Genomic DNA, 23,709 nt, shown 5'->3' with positions numbered 1-23,709 from the left:
AATTAGATTAGTTGGGCCTCATGGCTGCTCTGTAGGGACAGGCGACAAAATGTGGCAGCAGGTTTTGAGACGCATGTTACTGAGTCCCACAAAGGTCAAAGGTCAAGGCCCATGTGGCTGCAGCAGAGTGGGCCTGTTTAGGCTAAAGCAGGCCATGTAGCAGAGCAGCAGACTATAGCCGTGTTGGGAATGGTTCACTTATTCACTCACTCACTGTTCCCCATGTAGTGTTTATCATATAGTGAACTATTTGGGGAACGATCAAACGAGTTTTGGACACTACCTCACTCTTCTTCTCTTTCGGTAAACACCACAGCATTGCATTGTGGTATATGGAAGAAATTGTAGGGTACATTCAATCTCTGTTCACTAGAAATGGCAGTGCATTGTGGGTATTTTATAGTTGACTAGTGAATCAAATTAACAGTTGAGAATCCGGACATTATGACAAAATAGCCAACATGTCACATTATATAGTCCACTATTTCTGTAATAGGGACCGGGTTCGAAGAGGGCTTATACTGTATGTCCACAAGGAAGATGTTTTGCAAATATAAGTTTGTTTGTTTGTTGTTTTAATTTCAATTAGGTGTCCATGAAATAATACAATGGTATAGTAACCCTGCCCTGTATCAGAGTGTATGTTGCGTGGGTGAGCATCCCCTCTCTAAAGGTATCATTACCATGTGTAGTTAGTGATGTAGAAATACCCTCAGACAAGAAAAAGAAAAAAATCAAAAGGCAAACAGTATGCTAATTATGAAGGAAAGGTCATTTGAAGTAAAGAAAAATAAAAGTGAAATTATTATAATTATTTTCAATTACCGGTAGTTGCCGTTTTGACAGAAGCATATAAATGGAACAACAACAAAACAGGGTTATGTGGTGGTGTTCTTCAACATCTTTGAAATGGTTTTCAGATGATTCTCTTGGGTATAATGCTCTACATTAGACAAATAGCTCTTAAGATATCCTAACCATTCATCATTATCTGGTGGTAGTTCATAGAGCCTTGTAGCTGTAACACATGGACATTGGCCATAGATGTCTCTGGGCCATGTCAGAAAAAGATTATTGCAAAAAGAATTGTATTCAATCTTATACTTATATATTCTTGGTCAGTATGACAATATTGGAAGATACTTTGCTTTCTATCAACATTGTTTCCATGCATTTGATCATGCAACTGACCTTTTATGCATAGTTGATTATGTTGAATGATTATTGATATTTTAATGATGTGTATTTAGTTGTGGTATTAAACGCCATGGGTCGTATGCAATAAGTTGTGATGATTGATGACATTTTTAATCAATAGCTAGAGAAATTACTTATCATGTTTTTTAAGAGAGGATACTTCTCCAAATAGATTATTCTGACACTGTCCCATTCTCACGTGTGCTGTGTCCATTAGTTAGGCTATTTCAATCTCCAGCCAGCTTGATTCAATAGAAACTTAAATGCAGGATATGAGTGTAATGATGGCCAGTTATACCATCTGATATTTGTCAGATCACCACTAATTAGACAATTTGTTTTCTATCTGCTGGCTTACTTTTTGACCCTAATAGATCTTTCCAACTGGGTCAACTTTTGCTCTGTGGATGCTATCAGGATTGTTTGTAAAATCTTGGCAGTGTATTCATTTGGCCTCTTCTTTTCTATCTGGTACAGTAGAACAAGGAGAGTAGCTCGGCGGCTGTAGCTCAGGAGGTAGAGCGGGTCGTCCACTAATCGCTTTGGATAAAAGAGGTCGGTGGTTCGATTCCCGGCTCCTACAGTCTGCATGTCGAAGCGTCCTTGGGCAAGACACTGAACCCCAAATTGCTCCCGTTGGTGTGCCAGCACCCTGCGTGGTAACCACCTGCCGCCATCGGTGTGTGAATGGGTGAATGTACCTACTGACTGTAAAGCGCTTTGGATAAAAGCGCTATATAAATGCAGGCCATTTACCATTTAGAGTAGGCCATCCTAAGTACTGTAGGTAGCTTATTATGGTTTACTCTAGTCTTTCTATACAATACCTCAAAGTAGGTAGCTTATTATGGTTTACTCTATACAATACCTCAAAGTAGGTAGCTTATTATGGTTTACTCTATACAATACCTCAAAGTAGGTAGCTTATTATGGTTTACTCTATACAATACCTCAAAGTAGGTAGCTTATTATGGTTTACTCTATACAATACCTCAAAGTAGGTAGCTTATTATGGTTTGCTCTATACAATACCTCAAAGTAGGTAGCTTATTATAGTTTACTCTATACAATACCTCAAAGTAGGGAGCTTATTATAGTTTACTCTAGTCTATACAATACCTCAAAGCAGGGGCGTTTCTACGGGTGGGCCTGGGTAGGCACAGGCCCACCCACTTTTTTTTTTGGGTTGTTTTCTAGAGGCAAACTTGCTGCTGCCTTGCTAGCTAATGGTTTTGTATCTTAAAAACGCAGGGCACATCATCTCCAGAGTCTAATGCATGAAGACTTCATGACATCTAGGAATTTTGCAAAATTTCGTCATGCAATTGCCCCACCAATTTTATCCAGGCCCACCCAATTTTATCCAGGCCCACCCATAATTGAATTTCTGCCTACGCCCCTGCCTCAAAGTAGGGAGCTTATTATAGTTTACTCTATACAATACCTCAAAGTAGGTAGCTTATTATAGTTTACTCTCTATACAATACCTCTAGGAAAGGAGGAATAACATTCCCTTCTATCAGCATGGACTCTGCAGATGGCAACAAGAAGGGGAGAGCCTGCATCCTTTAAGTCCTTTTCAATAGTACCTCAGGGATGACATATTTGTAGGCTAACCAAGAAGTTAGCATTGCCTGGTTCCCTCGTCTGGAAAGATTTTTGTATTGGGATTTTGGTTAGATGCCTGAAATAGGTGCTGTGGTTAACAAAAGTTTATGAAACTGCAATCTTTGTGTTCAGCAAGATCATCTTCACTTTTAGGATTTTTGAAGCATAAATGCAATTTTAAAAAATCTTGATTTTCAGAAAACGCTCGAAAAATCATATAAGTGGTCCTCATTGGTGAGGATTAACCACGGAGCTTATTTCAGGCATCTAACCAAAATCCCCATACAAAAATCCCATTGACTTCCAGACAAGGGAACCAGGCGATGCTAACTTCGGGGTTTTAGGACTCAATCCTGTGGCACTCTTATTCTAAATGAGGAAGGAAAAGAAACATTGGCTTTCTTTAACTGTAACAAAATGTGTGCAGAGTGATTGTCATTCAAAATAAATCTGTCTCAAAAAGACAGATCTTTTAATTATTTTAATGTTTACAATTTTTCATTAAAGTTATCAACATCAAAATGTAAGGTGGCGGATATGAGGGGAGAAATGTTTTCTCTCTCTCTTTCTCTCTCTCTCACACACACACACACACACACACACACACACACACACACACACACAGTTGGGTTGAGTGAGGAGCACTATCGATAAGAATAAGATTCAGGATACAAGCTGATCACTATCAAATGCATTGTTTTCTAGAAATCCTATTGCCAGCCCCAGACTTACACTGCCATCTGCTGGCAAAACATCACATTGTATTTCACAATCCCTATGGGGCAGAAATATGCTTATTTTGCTGTTTGCAAATTATATTCTTTTGGGAATTTGAAGACTCTATTGACAGTGTTATGATCAGATGTGTTCTTTATACGTTGAGTGTGACACTGATCCTCTTCTGCTCTCTGTGTGTGTGTGTGTGTGTGTGTGTGTGTGTGTGTGTGTGTGTGTGTGTGTGTGTGCGTGCGTGCGTGCGTGCGTGTGTGTTCAGACTGAGCCAGTAGAAGTGAAGCAGGAGTCGGAGACGCCAGATTCCCCCGAAGTTACCACTCTTCCCGTGTCCATACACTACAATGACATCGACACGCTCGCTCACCCCAGTGTAAGTCCCTGTCTGGCACTCGCACACACACACACACACACACACACACGCACACGCACGCACACACACACACACACACACACACACACACACACACACACAGATGTCAGTTTAAGATTTGACTGGTCCATGTTAAAGCATGGTTACAGTAGGTCTGGCCTAAGCTATATCGCAGAACCTTTAACCCTGTGTGAACCAATGAGCAGCTCCAGATCCTCAGACAGAGCTGACAGGTGACCAGGCTTTTTTTTTTTTTTTTTGGTGGGGCAGGGCTTTGGAACAACCTGCATAAGGAACTTACACTAACATCATCTTTTAAATCATCTCTTAAAATGTCTTTTTTAGACTTACTTTCATGTGATGTATAATTTTACTGGTTTTTTAGGGATTACCTATTTTTGTAGACTTACCCCGGAAGTCCCTCCGCTGCTGGTTCGTATGGGGGAAAGGGTAAAGGGATTTTTATATGGGAATTTCGGTTAAATGTATGAAATAAGGTCTGTGGTTCACAAAGGTTTATGAAACAGTGAAGTTTGTATTCAGCAAGATAACCGTCACAAACAAGGACCACTTTTATGACTTTTGAAGCGTGACATTTTATGTTGTTGTGCTTTTTTTCTTCTTCTTCTTCCTTTTTCTTTTTTAACACGATTTATGAGAATGATGTTGGCTTTTGTTGAAGCCCTTTGCAAACTATTTGACAAATAAAGTTCATTATTATTATCATTATTATTATACTGTACATATCAGATATTTGCCAATCTAAGCCATGCTACCACAGTGCAGCATATTACAATAGTGTGCCTTGCACAGTAGGAGGACAGTGCAGAATAGTCGATGATACCCTCTTCCCCTCCCAGCAAGGCCCATGTTGAAAAACGAGAAGGAAAAGTTTAAACTCCAATAACGCTCCCTGGGGCTTCCCAGTCATCTATCTCCACAGGGAAAACTAAGTTAGGCCCTGACGTATGCAGATCAACCCCCCCCCTCCCAACTCACACACACACACGCACACACACACACACGCACACACACGCACACACACACACACCCACACACACACACACACGCACACGCACACACCCACCCTCCGACAGGCTGATGTATGGCAGCAATATGCCCCAGGCGGGGCCCGGCCCCCAGCTCCACTTCCAATCAGGACAGATGAGTCCCATTAGGCCGGCCCAGATACTGTCATCCCACACACACAGGCTCATTAGCACGGTGCCACCAGGGCCCGGGCCGACAGACAAGAAGTGACTGCTGCTCAATCCAACACACTGATAACATGCAGCGCACTGCCTGCACTGAGAACAGCTGTGAGAGCCATCCACACGGCCAACAATCTGCATAATAGACACATATTGTCCCATAGATGTACAGTATGTACACATAGCCACATGTCAACATTCTCTCTCTCTCTCTCTCTCTCTCTCTCTCACACACACACACACACACACACTGAGTATGGAAATGATTGGTTTCTTTCATCTTCCCCTTTGTCTCAGCGCCTGGCTTCTCAGTCTCAATAGTCAGTGTGTTATAGCCTGCTACATTCTAATAAACACATGCTTTCATTTGTCAGACACTGATAGTGGCTTTACAGTCCTCCTACCAGCGATAGCATCATTACTGCTAATGTGCTGTAATAAAGACGAGACACTCCCCCCCCCCCCCCCCCCATAGGCCTTTCCCTGCACCAGGCTAATACAGCGTCCACAGAGTTAGCCTAAAAGTGACTGAAATATGAGTTGTATGCTCAACAAAAAAAGGAACGCAAGATCCACTGTTCTTCGTCTACTTCTTTCCCCTCTCTTTGTTTTGAAGTGAGTAGATCAGGAAGTACTAAGAGAGACATTCAGCATTCCACAGTGGCCCTAGTAGCGCATCATCATCACTATGTGGCTCAGAGGTCTGTAGTGCTGAGGTCACCTGAGGGTCAGCGGGAGGCATCGACAGCCCTGTGCTAGCCTCATAACCATTCTGCCTCCTACCAGGAAGCACAGCTCATACACTTCTGACCGACGCAGGCTTTCTCATTCGGCTATAGCGGCCCACCGCAGCCTAATTCATCCAGCCATCGTTTCATATAATGAACTGAAAATATGTTTCCACTTCTCATAATAACAGAAAGATCTCTCAAACGTGTGCTTCAGCAAAGTGTCTCTCACTTCCTGTCAGTCAGCCCCTCCCCCGCTGCTGTAAACTCGCACAGAGAACAGAGAGCATTGCCCACTTGCTCCTTTTATAATAGATTACTCAAGTACACATAGTTGTTTACAAGAGCACAAAGTTCTTCCTAGATCTATCCTCTTAATTCTGCTCTCAAAGTGCACCAGATTGATCCATTTGTACAAAATTGTCTTCCGGGTGAGCATGTCTCAAGACGCCCCCTAGAGGGTGTTGAGGTCCACCCACCACAGTCTCACAAAACCCTGTGGGAAACTGTCTGCCACATCCTGCCTGGGTGAGGAAAGGAGGACTGACTGGCCGTAACATTTCAGTCACTCTGTCACTGTCCTTAGGTGTTGGCATTGACTGGAGATTGGGGAGTAGAGCTTACACCACACTTAGTAGATTCAAAACAAACGGTGACACTAGAGCCATTTTCAGACATGAACTCTGGGTCATCTAGGAGAAACTATATTGTAGAACAAAATGGAAAAATTATACTTGTGGTATGTGAAAGGACAGTAGGTCCAGGCATGCCAATATGAAAATTTCGAAGTACAATTATCTTGGTCAAAATGATCTCAATGTACGATATTATCCCAACAAAGATGAAAACCTATAATATGCCTCAGTTACTTAACTAATTTATCATATCAATTGCAAAACACTTCTCTTTTGTTAAACCTGTTCTGGGTGTAAAATATGTATGTTAAATATTAACTTTTAACTGTTATTGAGCCTACCAAAAAGTAGTAGTAGTCATGGCAATAAAAAATGAATGTCGGTGTCATAACTGATACTGTATACATACACAACCATACATTATTATTCATAAATAATGTATGGTTGTTCTGGTTCATTCCAGAGATCTTTGTCAGTCCATAACTGTTTTTCATACCCTCATAATAATCATAATGCAGTCCTTGTCAGTATCCTCTCCTGCTATACTAATGTGTCGTCTCTGCTCTCCTGTAGTTGTTTATGGACAAGCACAAGGCTGAGGAGCTGTGGCTCAACAGACTGGTGTCCCTGCGACAGGAGAGGCTCATGGGAAGTCCTGTAGTCCTGTGACCTGAGGGACGACACACAGACACAAGATCATCTCCGGGCTGACTTGGGGCCAGTTTGGATCCCGATCTAGTTTTGGTTTTATATTGTGTCTTAATTTGACCTGTCTTCTTCGTCATGCCCCAGGACGTCACAGCCTGTGTCTTACACCCAATGTACACCAGATGCGTTACGGCTGCGTTGCGGATTCGGTAAAGCTGCCGGATCAGACTCTCACCCATGTCAATAGATGGGCGATACATGCGGTACAGAAAAATTACGCACCTGTTCTATTTTTGTCGGATGCCGCATGTGTCTGACAGATTACATGTGTGAGTGTGGGTCTGTTCGCAGCCGTTCCGGAGCCGTACCGCATCTGTTCCGGAGCTGGTGCACATTAGCCCTTACTGTACCTTCTCTCAACTCAATAAACACCAATTATCATTAAAAAAAGAAATCCTGTGAGAACTTAAGCAAATTAATCGTTTGCATTGCTCGTGTGCTTTTATTTAATTCATGATTGAGAATTAAAAACAACATGCTGTTCTTTATTTTGTGCTTAATATTTTGTTTTTTTTTAATGAAGGAACCGCCTTACTAATAAACTTAGTAAATAAACTGAGTTGTGATTTTGCCTTGTGTTTTGTTTTGTCTGAGCTGGGCTTCAAGGCAGTGTGGAGTCCAGGCTGAGGCCTATTTGTGGAATGGCCAGATGGTCGAGCTATACTGAGGATGGGACAGGGTGTCTCTCTCACTCCCCTCGCCTCCAAACCGTCAGTGTTGTAATGATATAATAAATGAAACCACACTGTATGAGTGAGTGTGAAATCTGTGTACCAGGGCGTGTTTGCAAGTCTCTCAGCAGATGGTCCTCCTCACATGCCAGAGTGTCTGGTGGCTGTCCCAAAGCGGGGCTTCTATCTTCTCACACCCAGCAGTACCAAACCAATCCAACAGCCACTTCATAAACTATTCAATTAAATTGTTTTTTTTTTTCTTCTTCTGTGATCAAATTCACTCATACATATTTATTTATCACATAGGAGGATAACTCCTAGGATAACAAGGATAACTTAACTTAACTTAAACATACAGGTCTGGACCCAGGCAACTCCAGAACACAACAACAAACAAGGGGGGGGGGGGTCAAATTGCAATCAACTTAACTCAGCAGTCATTTGAGCAATTGGTTTCTCTGCAGTTGTGAAGTTTTGACATAAGTTATATTCCGTATAGGAAGTGCAGATTAAAGCACATGATGTTGGTATGATAACCACCAAACAGTTTTAGAAGAAATTTCGAGTTGCCATTTATGGAGTAGTACCGTTGTCATGGCAGCCACACACAACATACGTCCCGCTGATAGCACGTGCTCAAAGCTCCGAATAACCAGCCAATCGTCGGGCTGGGTTGGCGTCATGTGGCCGGCCGGTGGCAGAGTGAGTGTGGTGCTAAATCATGTTGCCATAGTTAGCTAGCACTGCTACAGACTGGGCGCTGGGGCTGGTGCACCTGCAGCGGGCACTGCGTAGGCTACTCTCTTTTTGTACTTTTTGTGTGTGTAAATCTTCGTTTCATTCTCAGTTTGTAACTTCACAATCCGTGGAAATGTTCAACAGTCTTCTCAGGGAATTTGATGAGGACCCGTTCTTCTCGTGAGTACCTAAACTAACTGTAATGACCCTGTGTGGCAAACAGTTTGACTTTGCTTGGTTTTAAACGACAAGAAACAATGTTACTTAAGAAATACAATGTGTATGAGATAAAGGGATGCACTGCATTTGTAGTCCAATCACAGGCAGGCAGCCTGACGTTACTGAATGCAAATTAGTTAAATTAATTATAGTACAAACACCAAAATATGTCAACAAATAGGCTTGGGTGCTACAATTTTTTTTAAAGCATGTCAAATGAAGCAGCACTTTTCATCTTCCTGTACATGACTGACAGGTGTTATTGGTCTAGAAGTGTCTGGAACCTAGAATACAATTGTGGTAGAATATACAGTATATTAAGATAGGCTGAATAAATTAATGCCAGGCCTCTTTCCTTCATAAACTGTCAGAATAAAGTAGCTGAAAGAATACTACTGCAACGGCTCTGTCATGCTAACAGACAGGCATCTACACTTGAGTGCATGACCAAACCCATGAGTGAATGGCTACACCTACACTTGACCATACTTGGTTAACACGTAAAAGGGTTGCTACAAATTGTAGCCTACAATGAGATTAATGGTTGCTGATTGACTATTATGTTTCAGTTCTTTGTGCCCAACGAAGCGTTGATCATAAATGAGCTCCTACTTGACCTACTGTATGTGAAATAAGTCATTCTTAAAGATAGAAACAATGCATGGTGTACTAGAAACATGTTCCTTCCTTCCTCTCATCCACTTTCTCTTGCTTTCTGAAGCTTAGCGAGAAGAACCTCAGCCATAGTATGCAGTCCTCAACGTCGTCATGCATAACTGGATGGAGTTCCATAACGAAGGTTGAGGCTGAACTCTGTCTTTCTCCTCCTCTCCTGTAGGGATCCATTCCAGGCTCACCACGAGCACATGCGGCAGATGATGCGTAGCTTCTCGGAGCCCTTTGGGGGCCACTTCATGCCCCGTATAACGGATGGGAGGGAGCGCGTGCGCGGCGGCCCGGCACAGCCCAGCTCAAGCTCGGGACTGAGGGATGGGCACCGGGTGAGAACATCCACGTGTTCACGTGTGTAGACGTTAGGGCTGTCACTTTTTCCCAAAATAAAGTTCGAACGAACTTTAATTCCCCGCAAAATGTTTGAATATATTCAAAGTTTTTTGGTTAATTATTATTTTTTATTTAAAAAATTTTGTGCAGGCCAGGCCACCGGGCATCGGCCCGACGTGCCCGATTATGCAGTCCGCGCCTGCCGGTTACATCGTATAAATATATATAATATATATATTATTAAAAGAATATTTTAAAAAAATCCTCAGCTGTCATGGTCCAGTCAGTCAGCTCATCTCCGCTGCTGTGTTAGCTTGGACGCTCACAGTCACAACACTGCCTCACAAACTTGGCTGCATCCAACTCGAGACAACTTTTCAGACCCTGGAGACAATCTTTCCCAGAAGAGACTAACGCGACAAATCTGGAGACTTTTTCTGACATGGGATTAACATTACCAGCAAGCAGCAGTTGGTTAATTTTGGTTAATTAAAAAAAAAAAAAAAAATAATAATAATAATAATAATAATAATAAAAAAATAAATCGAACAGGTCAATTATACATTCGAACATGCCCTCCTCCCGCACATTCAAAGTTAAATTCGAATTTCGAATAAAAAGTGACAGCCCTAGTAGACGTTGATCTGCCCTACCTGCTGTGGACTCAAAACAGTATTCTATGAAAGCAGCTCATCACTCGAGTTGTACCCAGTGTATTCTTGTGTGTGTGTGTGTGTGTGTGTGTGTGTGTGTGTGTGTGTGTGTGTGTGTGTGTGTGTGTGTGTGTGTGTGTGTGTGTGTGTGTGTGTGTGTGTGTGTGTGTGTGTGTGTGTGTGTGTGTGTCGGCCAGGGACTCACACTGACCTACATATCATTTGGGTCAAAGGGGGATGGACGATGCCCTACAGCACTTCCTCATAACATTCACTGTGCCCACAAGCAGCAGCGTGACCCTCTCTGTGCGCTGCCTCCGGGCGTCTAATGAGTGCAGATGAGTGTTTGGAGAAAGAGCTGGGGGTTACTGGGGTTGTGGTGGAAGCGGGGCCACTGGCGACGTAACTGGAGCCCCTCTCGCTGAGGCACGGAGCTGTGTGTGACTCTCTGCTTTTTAGTGGAAGGGCAACCCCCTTGGCCTCTCTGGGCGGCTATATCTAGCTCCAAAGAGGCCTATTTATAGCGCATTGTTCCAGTGACACACTGCTTTCTTGTAAAGAAACACACACTGACTTCTTTCGCACTCGCACCAATAAGCCCCCGGAGGCCGGAGAATTCTGCTGCGCCGCTGAGCGAGCTGCTGCTGAAAAGATACGTCGACATAACTGTGTTTGTTTTGATGGCAGCGGTAGATGGTAGGTTATTTTTGTTGTATGAAAAAAAAAAGGAGATACAAATAGCACTGCTTCCCTGGGAATCTTGGAATTCATATATTGCTGTTACACCAGCAGCTGAAGCTGTTACACCAGCAGCTGAAGCTGTTACACCAGCTGAAGCTGTTACACCAGCAGCTGAAGCTGTTACACCAGCTGAAGCTGTTACACCAGCAGCTGAAGCTGTTACACCAGCAGCTGAAGCTGTTACACCAGCTGTTCGCTGTCCACAAACCAATGGGGTGACGTCACGGTGACTCTGTCCATATTTTTTATACTGTGCTGTGAGTGTGACTTGTCTTGAGAATTTTGTAGTTACAAAGGTTGTTACTTCGATGTCTAAGGCAGATGGCTCCACCATATCAAGATAATGTTACATTACGTGAAAATACAATGTAAGTTTATTGGAAAAACAACTGATTTTTTCCCCACTTGTTTTAAGAAACATTTGATATTCGGTGTTACAGATCACGGCCCAGTCATATTCTCAATATTCAATTCAGGCTCGTATTCTCTTGTGTCTAGGGGTTGACTCGACTGACTGGCATTTATGATCCTATAACATGATAAAGAAAACAATGAATCAGGCTGTTTATCGATTGAGATGCAGGCCAACTCTCCCATTAGCTTTAGCTGACGTGGCCTCCGGGAGCGTCCCGACACTGGTGGGCAAGCTCCGACAGTTGGATGCATGAGGGATCCAAGCTAGTCCTCACGTGATCAAAGAGGCCCATAAACATAGGACCAGACGAAAACAACAAAAAACAATGCAAGACGAGACCTAAACTAGCATAAACGTATCTAAGCTGGCAAGGGCGATCCGTAACATTAGCACTCAATAACAGATCAAACTGAACTCTATTCTGCTAAATGTGATGCTACTCAATCTGACTTGAATGACTTTTTTGACCCTCTTGAAACCCCCAAACTCAGTGACGCTGCCAGAAAGGACTTAGACTCTGATTTCACATTGGAAGAAATAACCTCTGCCATTAAATCATTCCCATCAGGCAAAGCTGCCGGGCCGGATGGATTTGGTGGTGAATTTTATAAGAAATTCTGCGACACTCTTGCCCCACTCCTTCTCAGAATGGCATCTAGTTCTAAGAGGGACAAAGTCTTGCCTAAAACACTATATGAAGCTAACATCTCCCTCATCTTGAAAAAGGGGAAGGAGGAATTAGACCCGGCTAACTACAGACCCATAGCACTCCAGAATTTCGACAGAAAAGTAATCACTAAAACGCTGGCTACCCGGCTAAATAAACATTTATCATCCATCATACATCCTGACCAGACAGGGTTCATTCTGAGTAGGTTCTCTTTCTTCAATGTCAGACGTCTCCTTAACACCATATACGCAGATCACAGTAAGACCAGTGGTGCAGCGATTTTGTCACTTGACGCACAGAAGGCTTTCGATCAGGTTGAGTGGCCTTATATGTTCGAGTCACTGCACAGATTCGGATTTGGCGATTCATTCATATCCTGGGTAAAGCTCATATATGCCAGTCCAACGTGTTCCGTTATAACCAATGGTGACAAGTCGACCAGCTTTCCATTACTTTGTTCGGTCCAGCAGGGTTGCCCTCTTTCGCCGGCCCTCTTCGCCGTCGCGCTCGAGCCCCTTGCCTTAAAAATACGCGGTCACCCAGGTCTTGCAGGATTGAAAGTCGGAGGTATTGAGACGCGTATCAGTTTGTATGCCGACGACGTAATAATATACCTGCACAACTCAGAGAAATCGATCCCCCTTCTCCTAGAATTAATCACCTCCTTCGGTAAGCTGTCCGGATACACAATTAACTGGACAAAGAGTGACTTCATGCCTCTCTCTGATGTCTTCACTCCCGGTTTCCTGGAAAATCTCCCATTCAAATTGGCAAAAGACCACCTCACCTATCTTGGCCTGACCATACCTAGAGATCCTACATTAATATTTAAGTTGAATTTTGGTGATTTTGTTTTAAGACTTAAACAATGTATAGAAAACTGGAAAATCTTGCCCTTGTCTATGATTGGCCGTATAAACTCAGTTAAGATGGTTTCACTTCCCAGGTTCCTCTATCTGTGTCAAAACCTCCCCATCTTCCTTACATCAGCTTTTTTCAAAGAACTGGACTCAATAATTCTGTCCTATATCTGGAATTATAAAAATCATAGAATTTCGAAAATTCACTTGCAGAAACCCAAGTCTGAAGGGGGGCTGGCCTTACCAGTGTTTAGGCACTACTACTGGGCTGCCAATGTTAGAACTCTAATGTTTTGGCGGCAAGGGACCCCTGACAATTTAGCTTTTGGGGCCCCCTTGTGGCTGAAAATGGAGGCTAGCTCTATTGCCAACTCTTCTCTGCCAGCCATCTTATTTTCTAAGCTAGAGAGGCCGGGGACTCTTAAAGATTTGGGTTTTGTTGTGAGAAACTCCCTCAGAATTCTAAACCAAGTTAGGAAAGTTTTGAGTCTACCAGATGTTTCCATCCACACTCCAATTTGTTTGAATCACTCTTTTTTGCCTCCCTGGTCAGATAGAAACTACCATGCCTGGAGTGAGAGGGGTCTGGCTTCCATCAAAGACCTATATATAGATGGTCATTTTGCATCCTTTGATTTACTGAAGGGGAAGTTTGAGTTGCCAGGCACGGACTGGCTCAGATTCCTACAAATCAGAAACTATGTTAGATCCAAGATTCAGGCCTTTGAAGCGCTCCCAAATGAACATGCTCTTTTTGATGTTTTGCTGAGCCCTCCTCACTCCAAGCACCTCATCTCTAGATTTGTGTGTCTATTTGATGATTGTACCATGGCCTCTACTGAGAGGATTAGAGAGGCATGGCAGGAAGAACTTGGTACTGAATTATCTGCCATTATATGGGAAAGGAGCCTGTCGGTTGTACAACTCTGCTCAGTTAATAGCAGACATCAGCTGATTCAATTTAAAGTCGCTCACCGTCTCCACTACTCTAAGCAGAAATTACACAAGATTTATCCTACTATCTCACCACTGTGTGAATGGTGTCAAGTGTCGGAGGGCACACTGTCTCATGCCTTCTGGTTCTGCCCTTCACTGACGGGATTCTGGGCCAGAATATTTGACTGGTACTCTAAGGCCTACGGGGTGGCCCTTCAGCCGGAGGCAGAACTCGCCATCTTCGGCTGCTCAGAGTCCTCTCTGAATTTTCCTACAGCTGTGCAACAATCTCTGACACTGGGGACAACTGTTGCCAAAAAACAAATTCTGAAGGAATGGAAATCTCCCTCTCCACCCTCTTTCCAGTTGTGGTTGACGGACATGACCTCTGTTATACGCATGGAGAGACTTAGGTTCCTGAGAACCAATACAATTAGAAAGTTTGTGACTATCTGGGACCCGTTTTTGGTCTACCTTAACGAGGCTAGGGGTGACGGGTGACTCGCCCGGCTGGCTTCCCATGGACCCCTTGGGTGGAATCCCGAGTATACCGTTTACAAGAACATAAGCACCTTAGGTAGCTGGCGGCACCACTTTGTAATGTTGATTATATTGTTTTGTTTTGTTTTGTTTTTTCTTTCTTTCCTTTGTGTCTGAGCCTGTTTGTCTGTTTTGTCTTGTTTGTGTTCTATAAAAATTTAAAATATGAAAAAAAAATAAAAAAAATAATAACAGATCAAACTTATTAGAATAGACATTTTTTGCAGTGTACCAGTGAGGGAGAGATGTGTTGAGCTGGATCACAAGTGAAGTGGCAGCAAGTGATCAGGCACCCTTCAGTAGAGAGGATCAGGCACCCTTCAGTAGAGAGGATCAGGCACCCTTCAGTAGAGAGCTCTTTCAGCTTGTGAAGAGGGGCCCAAAGAGGCGCCCTATAATGAGACCCAAGAGGTCTCCTTGAGATGAAGTGATCCACGAGGGCCACATCTTTTTCTTCTTCTTTTTTTAACTTGGGCAGTTGGTTTGGAGCCACAGGCGTGAGATGTTTGGGGTTTGGAAAGAAAAAAGACAGAAATTCCCACATCATCCAGACCCCTCCTGAGACGGCTTTGTTAGCGGTCACTAACAACAAACAGAAGACATATAAGACATACTGAAGCTATATGCAGCAGTGTGTTGTGTTGGTTGGCAGCAGTGGGGTCAGAGTGCTGTGCTGGCCTCACGGTAGAGGCGGGTGTCATGGACGCTGGCTGTGTTTTGCTCCATCTGTTTGGCACAACGTGCCCTGGCAGCGCCGATGCTACATGACCGACAGCTCACCCGCATGCTGCTCTCCCATATCACAAGCACACATGTGCACTCCAACAAAACAAAAATAATCATAAAAATAATCATAAAAACGCATGCTTTGAGCCCAAAAAGGACACATACACACATATAGACTCGTGCACTAAGGCACAACTACACATTGGCCACATAGTCCTGGAAAGCCTGGACTGATCAGTATGCTAAGCATTGGCTCCTCACTGGGGGATTGTGTCCTGTCTTCCCTTCCAAACCTGCTATGAGCTGAGCGCTCACAATTACCACCCTCCTGCCAGTGAGTTCAACTTTCATTCACCTTTCAAGCCACTCATTTGTCTGGGGACTTGTTTATCATTTGATGATGAAATGCAGTTTTCAAACGATTATGATGTTTTTTTGCTTTAGTTAGATGGAATCTAGCGGGGCTAGATTTGTACCAACCATGCCATGCTAGTTTGTCAGGAAGATAGCTAAAGTTAGGCTACATTTTGACGAGAAAAAAAACCCATTTTCAAAGGTCCTCTTTTTCACAGCCTTGTGTGTGTGTGTGTGTGTGTGTGTGTGTGTGTGTGTGTGTGTGTGTGTGTGTGTGTGTGTGTGTGTGTGTGTGTGTGTGTGTGTGTGTGTGTGTGTGTCCATTTTGAACAGCTAGTAGCCTTATATTGTTATTAACCTTTCTGCTGCATGGGGGGGTGGTATACGCAGTGGAAGTGGTTCTTGGGAAATTTGCTTTGGTACGTAGTAGTACGTGGACGGAAAGGTTTGGGAACCCCTGCTCTAGTCTATGCCTTCATTTCCCTTGTGGTCCAACTGTATTTTAGAACCCACCCTAATGCTATCCATGAAAGTTTATCTAGTGCCTCCATGTGTCCCCTGTGGGATCTAGTTCGGAGAAGGCATAACTTGGCAAAATGTCTCCAACTCCCTCGTGATGTACCACTTCTTAGGAGCCATGCCTTAGTTTAAAGCACAGCCTCTCTTTGCCTTTAAAGCAGGACTCAAAGCTACATGTGCCCCTGTGGTGTGACTCATAGCTCCCCTCTGAGCTGGGCCGGACTGCCTAGAGGGCACAGTGCAGGGCGGACTGCCTAGAGGGCACAGTGCAGGGCGGACTGCCTAGAGGGTGCAGTGCGGGGGGGACTGCCTAGAGGGCGCAGTGCGGGGGGGACTGCCTAAAGCAGTGGTTCTCAAATGGGGGTCCGCGAAAAGTTTTCAGGTAAAAAAAAAAAATGCTACATGTTACTTATTCCTTCTCAAACTACTTCCTACATGGTGCTAGTCTATCAAAATATCTTGGCTGTCATTGATTGTGTTGCATAGTGGTTTTCTGTACTGTTGACAAATGGTGATATTGTAAGTCGCTTTGGACAAAACAAAAGCGTCTGCTAAATGACGTAATGTAAATGTAATGTAATAAAAAAAAAAAAAAAAAAAATTGCAAAATCTTCATAGTTCAACGAAAATAGTTTATGCTTTAAATCTAAAATGGTTCATGGATTACATTCTAATAACAAACCTATCAAATTAAAAGGCAAGCACGTTACCGTGGAAACAATTAAGTTTAGCCCAAAATCACAAATCAGAATGAGGGGGTCCCCCGTATATTTTCTATCTTGTAAGGGGTCCTTGGCTGAAAAATATTTGAGAACCTCTGGCCTAGAGGGCGCAGTGCGGGGGGGACTGCCTAGAGGGCGCAGTGCGGGGCGGACTGCCTAGAGGGCGCAGTGCGGGGCGGACTGCCTAGAGGGCACAATGCGGGGCGGACTGCCTAGAGAGCGCAGTGCGGGGCGTGCTCAATATCAGAACAAGAGAGAAGGAGAATATAAGCCTGCAGTAGTCCAGACAGATAGCCTAAAATAATGTGTTAAAGACCACCGGGTACATGCTCCATATTTTGCACTCTCAACCTCCCCTCAGCGTTGCCCGGCCCAGGCTAAAAATAATGCCTACAGAAATGTAAGTGGCATTTATTAGTTCATAGATGCCTCTCAGAGATATAATTGGCCGTCAGGCTTCATGGATACCGTTCGGGAGCGTTTCACATCGGCGTGACCTTTGCAAAGAGCTGAGTGAGCAGCCTTGGACTCTTCAACCCCTGTCGGGTCCTTGTCCCGGCCGGCCCGTCCTGCCCGTTCTGCCCGCCGCAGCCTTCCTAGAATGAAGCTCACTTTTCAGTGTTAAAGCCACACTGATCCCCGGCAACGCCACCCAATTACACATGGTCCACAAGTCATTCAACACCCCACTGATTACGCACAATACCGCTCAACATCCCACCCCCAGCACACACACACACGCACACACACACACACATGTACACACACACACACACACACACACACATGTACACACACACACACACACACACACACACACACGCGCACCAGCACACACACTCGCACAGGCGCACACATGGTCACGGCTGGTGTGATGTTTAATATGCAGGGTGGCGGGGTCATAAACACCCAGGGGTTTGGCCCAGAGAACAGAGGCTCTGACCCAAAGGATACTCTATAGACTCCCTCGTCATCGTCCTCTTCCTCCTCTGTGCTGTGTGTGAAAAGGCAGAGAGCTCTGTGTAGCTGTGTCAAGGGCTCAGCGACCGCTGTAAGACGACCTAAGAACAAAGCCTGAGACACTACAGGCAGCATTAGGGGTGTCACCGTGTACATATTAAATATTATCATATCATATCCGTTTAGAAAAATCAATAACCGACTACCCATCTCTTTTTTTGTCCCTTTTAAATAACGTTTTTAAATCAAGTTTTGACAATGATTTGACTGTGTTTTGGACTCACAATCATTCATTTCTCATCAAAAAATAAACTGTTTAGAGGTGATAATGCTGTAAGCTACAGATGATAACTTTAACGTTACACTAATTAGTGCAGTAACGTTGCACACAATGTAACGTTAGTAAAGCGGGCGAGACCTCGCGGGGAAACCAACAAGGGACAATTTTGTGACTCGAAAACTCACATCATTCCAGAAGTACCCGCAACTGTGATAACAGTGAATGTTGCCGCTACTCCCCCTCTGGACCAGACAACGAGTTCAACAAAGAGGGAACAGACACAGAGAACATCGCTGCTGTCTATGGGTTTGGGAGGTATTTGAATTGCCCTCTAGCGATTATATAGCACGAATGCGGTACACACACAAAAACACACAACAACCAGTTCCATGCTGCCAAAAGGTCTTGTGTACACGTTTGGAAAATGTTGTAACCGTTGACACCCCTAGGCAGCATACTGGCAATGAACTCATGTGCAAATAGTGTACAGGCCTCTCTCCTGAATCTGTGAGAGGACTTTTATCAAAGATGAATGTCATGCCATACCCTGTAATACTATGATATGTTGCTACATTGACATTGTATTGTATCCTCCTCAGGAGATGAGCCAGTCACTGTCGCCCAGTGGCAGTGTTGACAGCACGGTCAGTTCCCCGCTGTCACGCCATGTCACCGTATGAGTTTCTCATTCACACCCAAACTGACCATGGGCATGCTCTAACTCCCTCCATCCTATTGTGAAATGGTCAGTGGCTTGTAAAGTGACCAGTATGTGAAATGAATGACCAATGGATGTTTTCTCCCTAACCACACCATCATCATCCGTCCGTCTCCTACAGTTTTGACTGTTCCAAAGTTGTACAATGTCAGAATGTTATAAATGTGAAGACATTTTAAAAGTGTCAGAGATGCCCGCGTAGGCAGTTGGCCTCATGTTGTGATATTTATGCACAATATGGATCCCCCCCCCCAGCCAGCCAATATTGATAACCGATAATTACCTGCTTCTCATGGCCGATATCGATAAGATAACGGATAATTTCACATTTTTGTAATTTACAAAGAAGTTCATAACCTGTAGTTTATGCACACCTGAGAGTAAGAAAGGCTAAAATGTAGTGAGCAAAGACGGATGGTTTAATATTCCATAGCTCTGACCTAACCAAATCTAACTGACATCACTATTGTGAACACAACAAAAACAAAGAACAGTTCTAACTTGTCAAATGTTCATTCATTGTTTCTAATAACGTAGATCAAAATCCTTTACAAACAGACTTTGTCTTTTATAGAGCATTTTGCCAAAGAATTCAAATTAATGATTTGACATAATCTGTCAAATCATGGCAATGTATTCAATACAGGTTATAGTGTATCACTCAATACAAAAATAAAGGCTTTTATAGAACCAAAAGCCTGTGGCTGCTTAGTCTGCAGATAAAACATAATGACAAAAGGTATATCGTAGACTGGCTCCTATGGCATATTATGCTTAAAGGTATCCAAAGGAGTTTCCCTTGTAAACAACTTGTTTTGTGTAGATATTATCGACTATCATTTAATTATGGGAATAATGCATAAAATCTCCATTATCAGAACCTGGAAGTAAACTTCTGGACTCATTCCTGCGGCTCTCTATTTATTGGCCTGATACAGTATAAATCATGCATCCCTAATATTGATGGCTGATTTGGCCCCATACTTTCACAGCTGTGCAGGCGACATATAATCTAAACAGATTATATAAAGACGTCAAATACCAGGTTTATTGGCGAGCCGGGGGTTCGATCCCCTGTTTTGATGTGAATGTTACTAGGTCACGTGTGGTGAAGCGATAAAATGTGAACGCCGTGTATGATGCAGTAGTGTAAGATGCCACAATGTAAGACACGCACAGCGCCCTGTACTCGCTGCACGCATGCTTCTACACATAACGGAGCCGTTTTATGAGCTGATAATGCCAAGCGACCAGGTGGCGTATTGAGCCCAGTCAGGGGCGTAGTGTTTGAAATGAGGCAGAGAGTTTACTCGCCTATTTTCAGATCAACAGTTTGAATCAATGAGGGGAAACAAGGTGGGTAAACTACTCACCTTGGATAGTTTACCCACCACCTCTGTATTTGCCACTACACCATGGAGCCCATGCATTCAGCGCTTGTGACTGAGCCCTTTGCTGTGTCTGTGCAGGACATGACCGTGAGGAACCCCTTCAACATGTTCGACAACATGATGACAGGCATGAGGGGCAGGATGGACAACATGCACAGAAACTTTGTGAGTGTTTTTGTCTTCTCTTCCTGCTATTCCCCCATTACCCCACCGGCTTTCCCACCCGCAGACACGGCCAATTGTGTCTGTAGGCAGGAATGTGTGACCAAGCTGGACGTACCCCTGCCAGTGATTGAACCCAGGTCTCCGTGGTGGTAGGCGAGTGCTTTTACCTCTGCACTACCCAGATGCCCCCTTCTAACTTCCATGTTGCCACTATCTCAGACTGGTTGTGGTGGTACAGGTATGCATATTGTAGTTACCTAACACTGTGTGTGTGTGTGTGTGTGTGTGTGTGTGTGTGTGTGTGTGTGTGTGTGTGTGTGTGTGTGTGTGTGTGTGTGTGTGTGTGTGTGTGTGTGTGTGTGTGTGTGTGTGTGTGTGTGTGTGTGTGTGTGTGTGTGTGTGTGCGCGCGCACGCGCCAGGAGAACCTGTCTACAGATTCAAACTCCCACTCATTCAGCTCCTCGTCAGTCACGACTTATTCCAAGGTTGGAAATGAGCCTCCCAAGGTGTTCCAGGCGTCCTCCCAGACACGCCGCGCCCCTGGAGGGGTACGTACTCCATCAGACACATTACACCATATTACATCATAGTTTAACTTGGGACAGTTTAGTACAGCGAGCTGTGAGAAGTCAATCTGTCTATAGAAGTCATCGGGGCAGTAGCGGCTGGTGCATTTTTGTCCAGGGAGGGCTATTCCAAAAATAGGGCTGGACGATATGGTTGAAATCAATATCATTACAATCATTCAAGGATTTTTCATGTAGGCTATGCAAACTCATGCTAAATACGGTAATCAAATTAATGTTCATCTCATTGAACCGAATGAGATTTTCAAATAATATTCATACCATACCTCTGGGCGATTTTTTCAAGTTGCACTAAAGGGACTGTACAGACTCGTTACTCCACAAACCCCCCCCCCGTGCTCAAGGTGGACAGCACACTATCGCCCTCTATTGGTCAGCCGCTACTGGTCTCAGGGCCACTTGGTTCCTCTTAACTGAGCGTGGTAATACTTGATTCCCTCCTTCTGGCCTGTTCCTACAAGGGCTAAAATAATAGCTGTGCTGAGTGCTAATCTCTGCATCATGGCCCTTTCTCATTGGCCATCTGTGCCTGAAGAGTATTTCTGGTTGGTTGTCCAGATCCAGGAGACCCGACGAGCGCTGAAGGACTCTGACAGCGGCGTGCAGCAGATGTCCATCGGTCACCACATCCAGGACAGAGGGCATGTGATGGAGAAGAAGCACAACAAGAAGACGGGAGAGAGGGAATTCAACCAGGACTTCCAGAATTTGGATGAATGTATGTTAAAGTGACAATATTGAACTTTCTGTATTGCTAGTCCCGCCCTCCTCCCCCTCCGTTGGGCAAGTTCACGCCCCCACACCTCACCTGTAACTCACCTTAATGGGCTGCCTACCTGGATTTAGGGATGTGCACACTGGATCAAAGACAGACACAGACTGATCATGTATAATGTGTTATTTATTTTGATGTGCAAAAAAGAAAGAAATATACATTGGGAAAGGAAGCTTTGACTTTCTCCCTAAACACAAGTTTCTAAGTTGTATCTAGGCAATCTGGTGCACACACAACTCCACAGACTACACTCCGATTACGCCAGTGTTCACCATATGACAAAGCTAAAATGATGCCCTCTACAATTATTATTATTATTCAAGCAACTTTTTTTAGCGGACACATAGTCCATAGAAAGAACAGACAAACACATATAATTATAATAATAATTATTATTATCATCATCATCATCACATTAGATAATATGTTTGCACTTTACAAATCTCTGCTATCCTAATCAGTGTTGTAGTGGGAGGTGGTCAGATCCTACCCTTAGAACTTCAGGTTGTTTTTGGTGCCTCTCTCAATTCTTATTTGATTGCTACCGAGACCCATCAGTCATTTGACTTTGAAAAACAATTTCACACCCAGTATATCTTTACCAGAAGTGCTGTTTGCCAGACTGATGCCTCTCAGATTTACAAACCTGACAGAAGAGGGTAGTATCCAGAGCAAAAGGATCAAATCTACTATAAATGAATTACAAAAAGAGTCCTGTTACGCTTATGGTTCAGGAGGTTCCCACAGTTGAACCACAGCATATGCCACAGTTATCATTCCTCTCCCTCTGCAAAACAAGGTTTAGTTTCCAAGGCTGTGCCACTGTCGGGGTCACTGTCCATCAGTCAGCAGAATGATCCCTAACATGATCCTGACCCCTGACCTTTCCCCCCTTCCAGCTGAAGCGCAGTCTTTTGATGAAGAGTGGCAGCGCGAGGTGTCCAAGTTTCAGCCATCTGTCCCCATGTCTCGCCTGGAGGCACCCAAGCCCCGCGCCGTGCACCGGGCGGCCCTCACCGGCCCGGAGCAGCCCCACAGGTCAGTGGAGCGAAACCCAAACTTGAACCTCACGCTCTAGTGAAGACAGGCCAGAATCAGCAGTTCAGGATCAAATGACAAACAAGGGAGAGACACTGGCGGCAGTCTGAGGCTCCGGGAAAGTATATTGTGGTATGCCATCACAGTTGATTATTTCACATCTGTGTCTGTTTTGTAATTCCCACAGAGAAAAACCAACGCCAAACCCTGAAGGGAGAGAGCAAGCTCACTCCAACGAGCTCAACGTGGACGACTCAGGCCCGCTGAAGCAGTAAAGACATGTCTGACCGTCTCTGTGCTAAAACAACTCTTTCAGGCAACACACCCTGGTGCTTTACATGTACACACATAAACATTTGTCTCATCATCAACCGATACAGTTGATACACTCCTCTTATAGTGATCACCTTGAGACGGCTAAAATTGATCACTATAACCGGATAATCATCATCATAACCGTTTATCCCCCCCTTTTTCTTTAATTCTCATGCAGATTACCATCTAATTGATATTTCTATATGTATTTGTACATGAATACAGTACATATAAAGTAAATGAATGTTATTGACTTTAAAAATCCATACAGTGAGTTAGGCCTCCAGCTGTTTCAAACACAGTAATCTTGTGTAGACAGAGCATCTCTCCACAGACAGAGATGCTGCCATCTCTCCATATACAGACAGACATGTGCAGTGTATCGCTGCTGTATCTCATCGGCTCATTTTTGGCAGTTTGTAAGTTAAAAAAAATAAAAATAGAAATCCCCCCCCCCATTGTTCTCAGGTGGGACAAGGCCCAAAATGATCACTGTAAGTGGAGTATTGATCACT

The 23,709-nt window shown here is 44.0% G+C and overlaps 2 protein-coding genes across 2 annotated transcripts in view; both read left to right on the top strand.

Annotated features, from left to right (window-relative positions):
* Nucleotides 1-7,862, top strand: part of rsrc1 (arginine/serine-rich coiled-coil 1) — a 170,236-nt gene extending 162,374 nt beyond the window's left edge. Inside the window, exons 9-10 of the mRNA XM_083637902.1 lie at nt 3,800-3,910; nt 7,058-7,862. Coding sequence (XP_083494028.1) covers nt 3,800-3,910; nt 7,058-7,153 — 207 coding nt within the window. The 3' untranslated portion in view covers nt 7,154-7,862. The remainder of the gene's footprint in view (nt 1-3,799; nt 3,911-7,057) is intronic.
* An 875-nt stretch (nt 7,863-8,737) lies between these two features.
* mlf1 (myeloid leukemia factor 1) lies at nt 8,738-23,640 on the top strand (the record flags this gene model as incomplete). The annotated part of the gene is made up of 8 exons (XM_083637289.1): nt 8,738-8,784; nt 9,662-9,824; nt 18,804-18,848; nt 20,392-20,478; nt 20,899-21,027; nt 21,625-21,784; nt 22,741-22,879; nt 23,067-23,640. The coding sequence occupies 8 exons, from the start codon at nt 8,738-8,740 to the stop codon at nt 23,152-23,154; spliced, it is 858 nt and encodes a 285-aa protein (XP_083493415.1). The 3' UTR covers nt 23,155-23,640.
* Between the last annotated feature and the right edge of the window lie 69 nt (nt 23,641-23,709).

Source organism: Poromitra crassiceps, assembly GCF_964638095.1.
Source record: "Poromitra crassiceps genome assembly, chromosome: 5".
Classification (NCBI taxonomy): domain Eukaryota; kingdom Metazoa; phylum Chordata; class Actinopteri; order Beryciformes; family Melamphaidae; genus Poromitra; species Poromitra crassiceps.
Note: the sequence above shows the minus strand (reverse complement) of the source record. Positions and strands in the feature narration are given on the sequence as shown.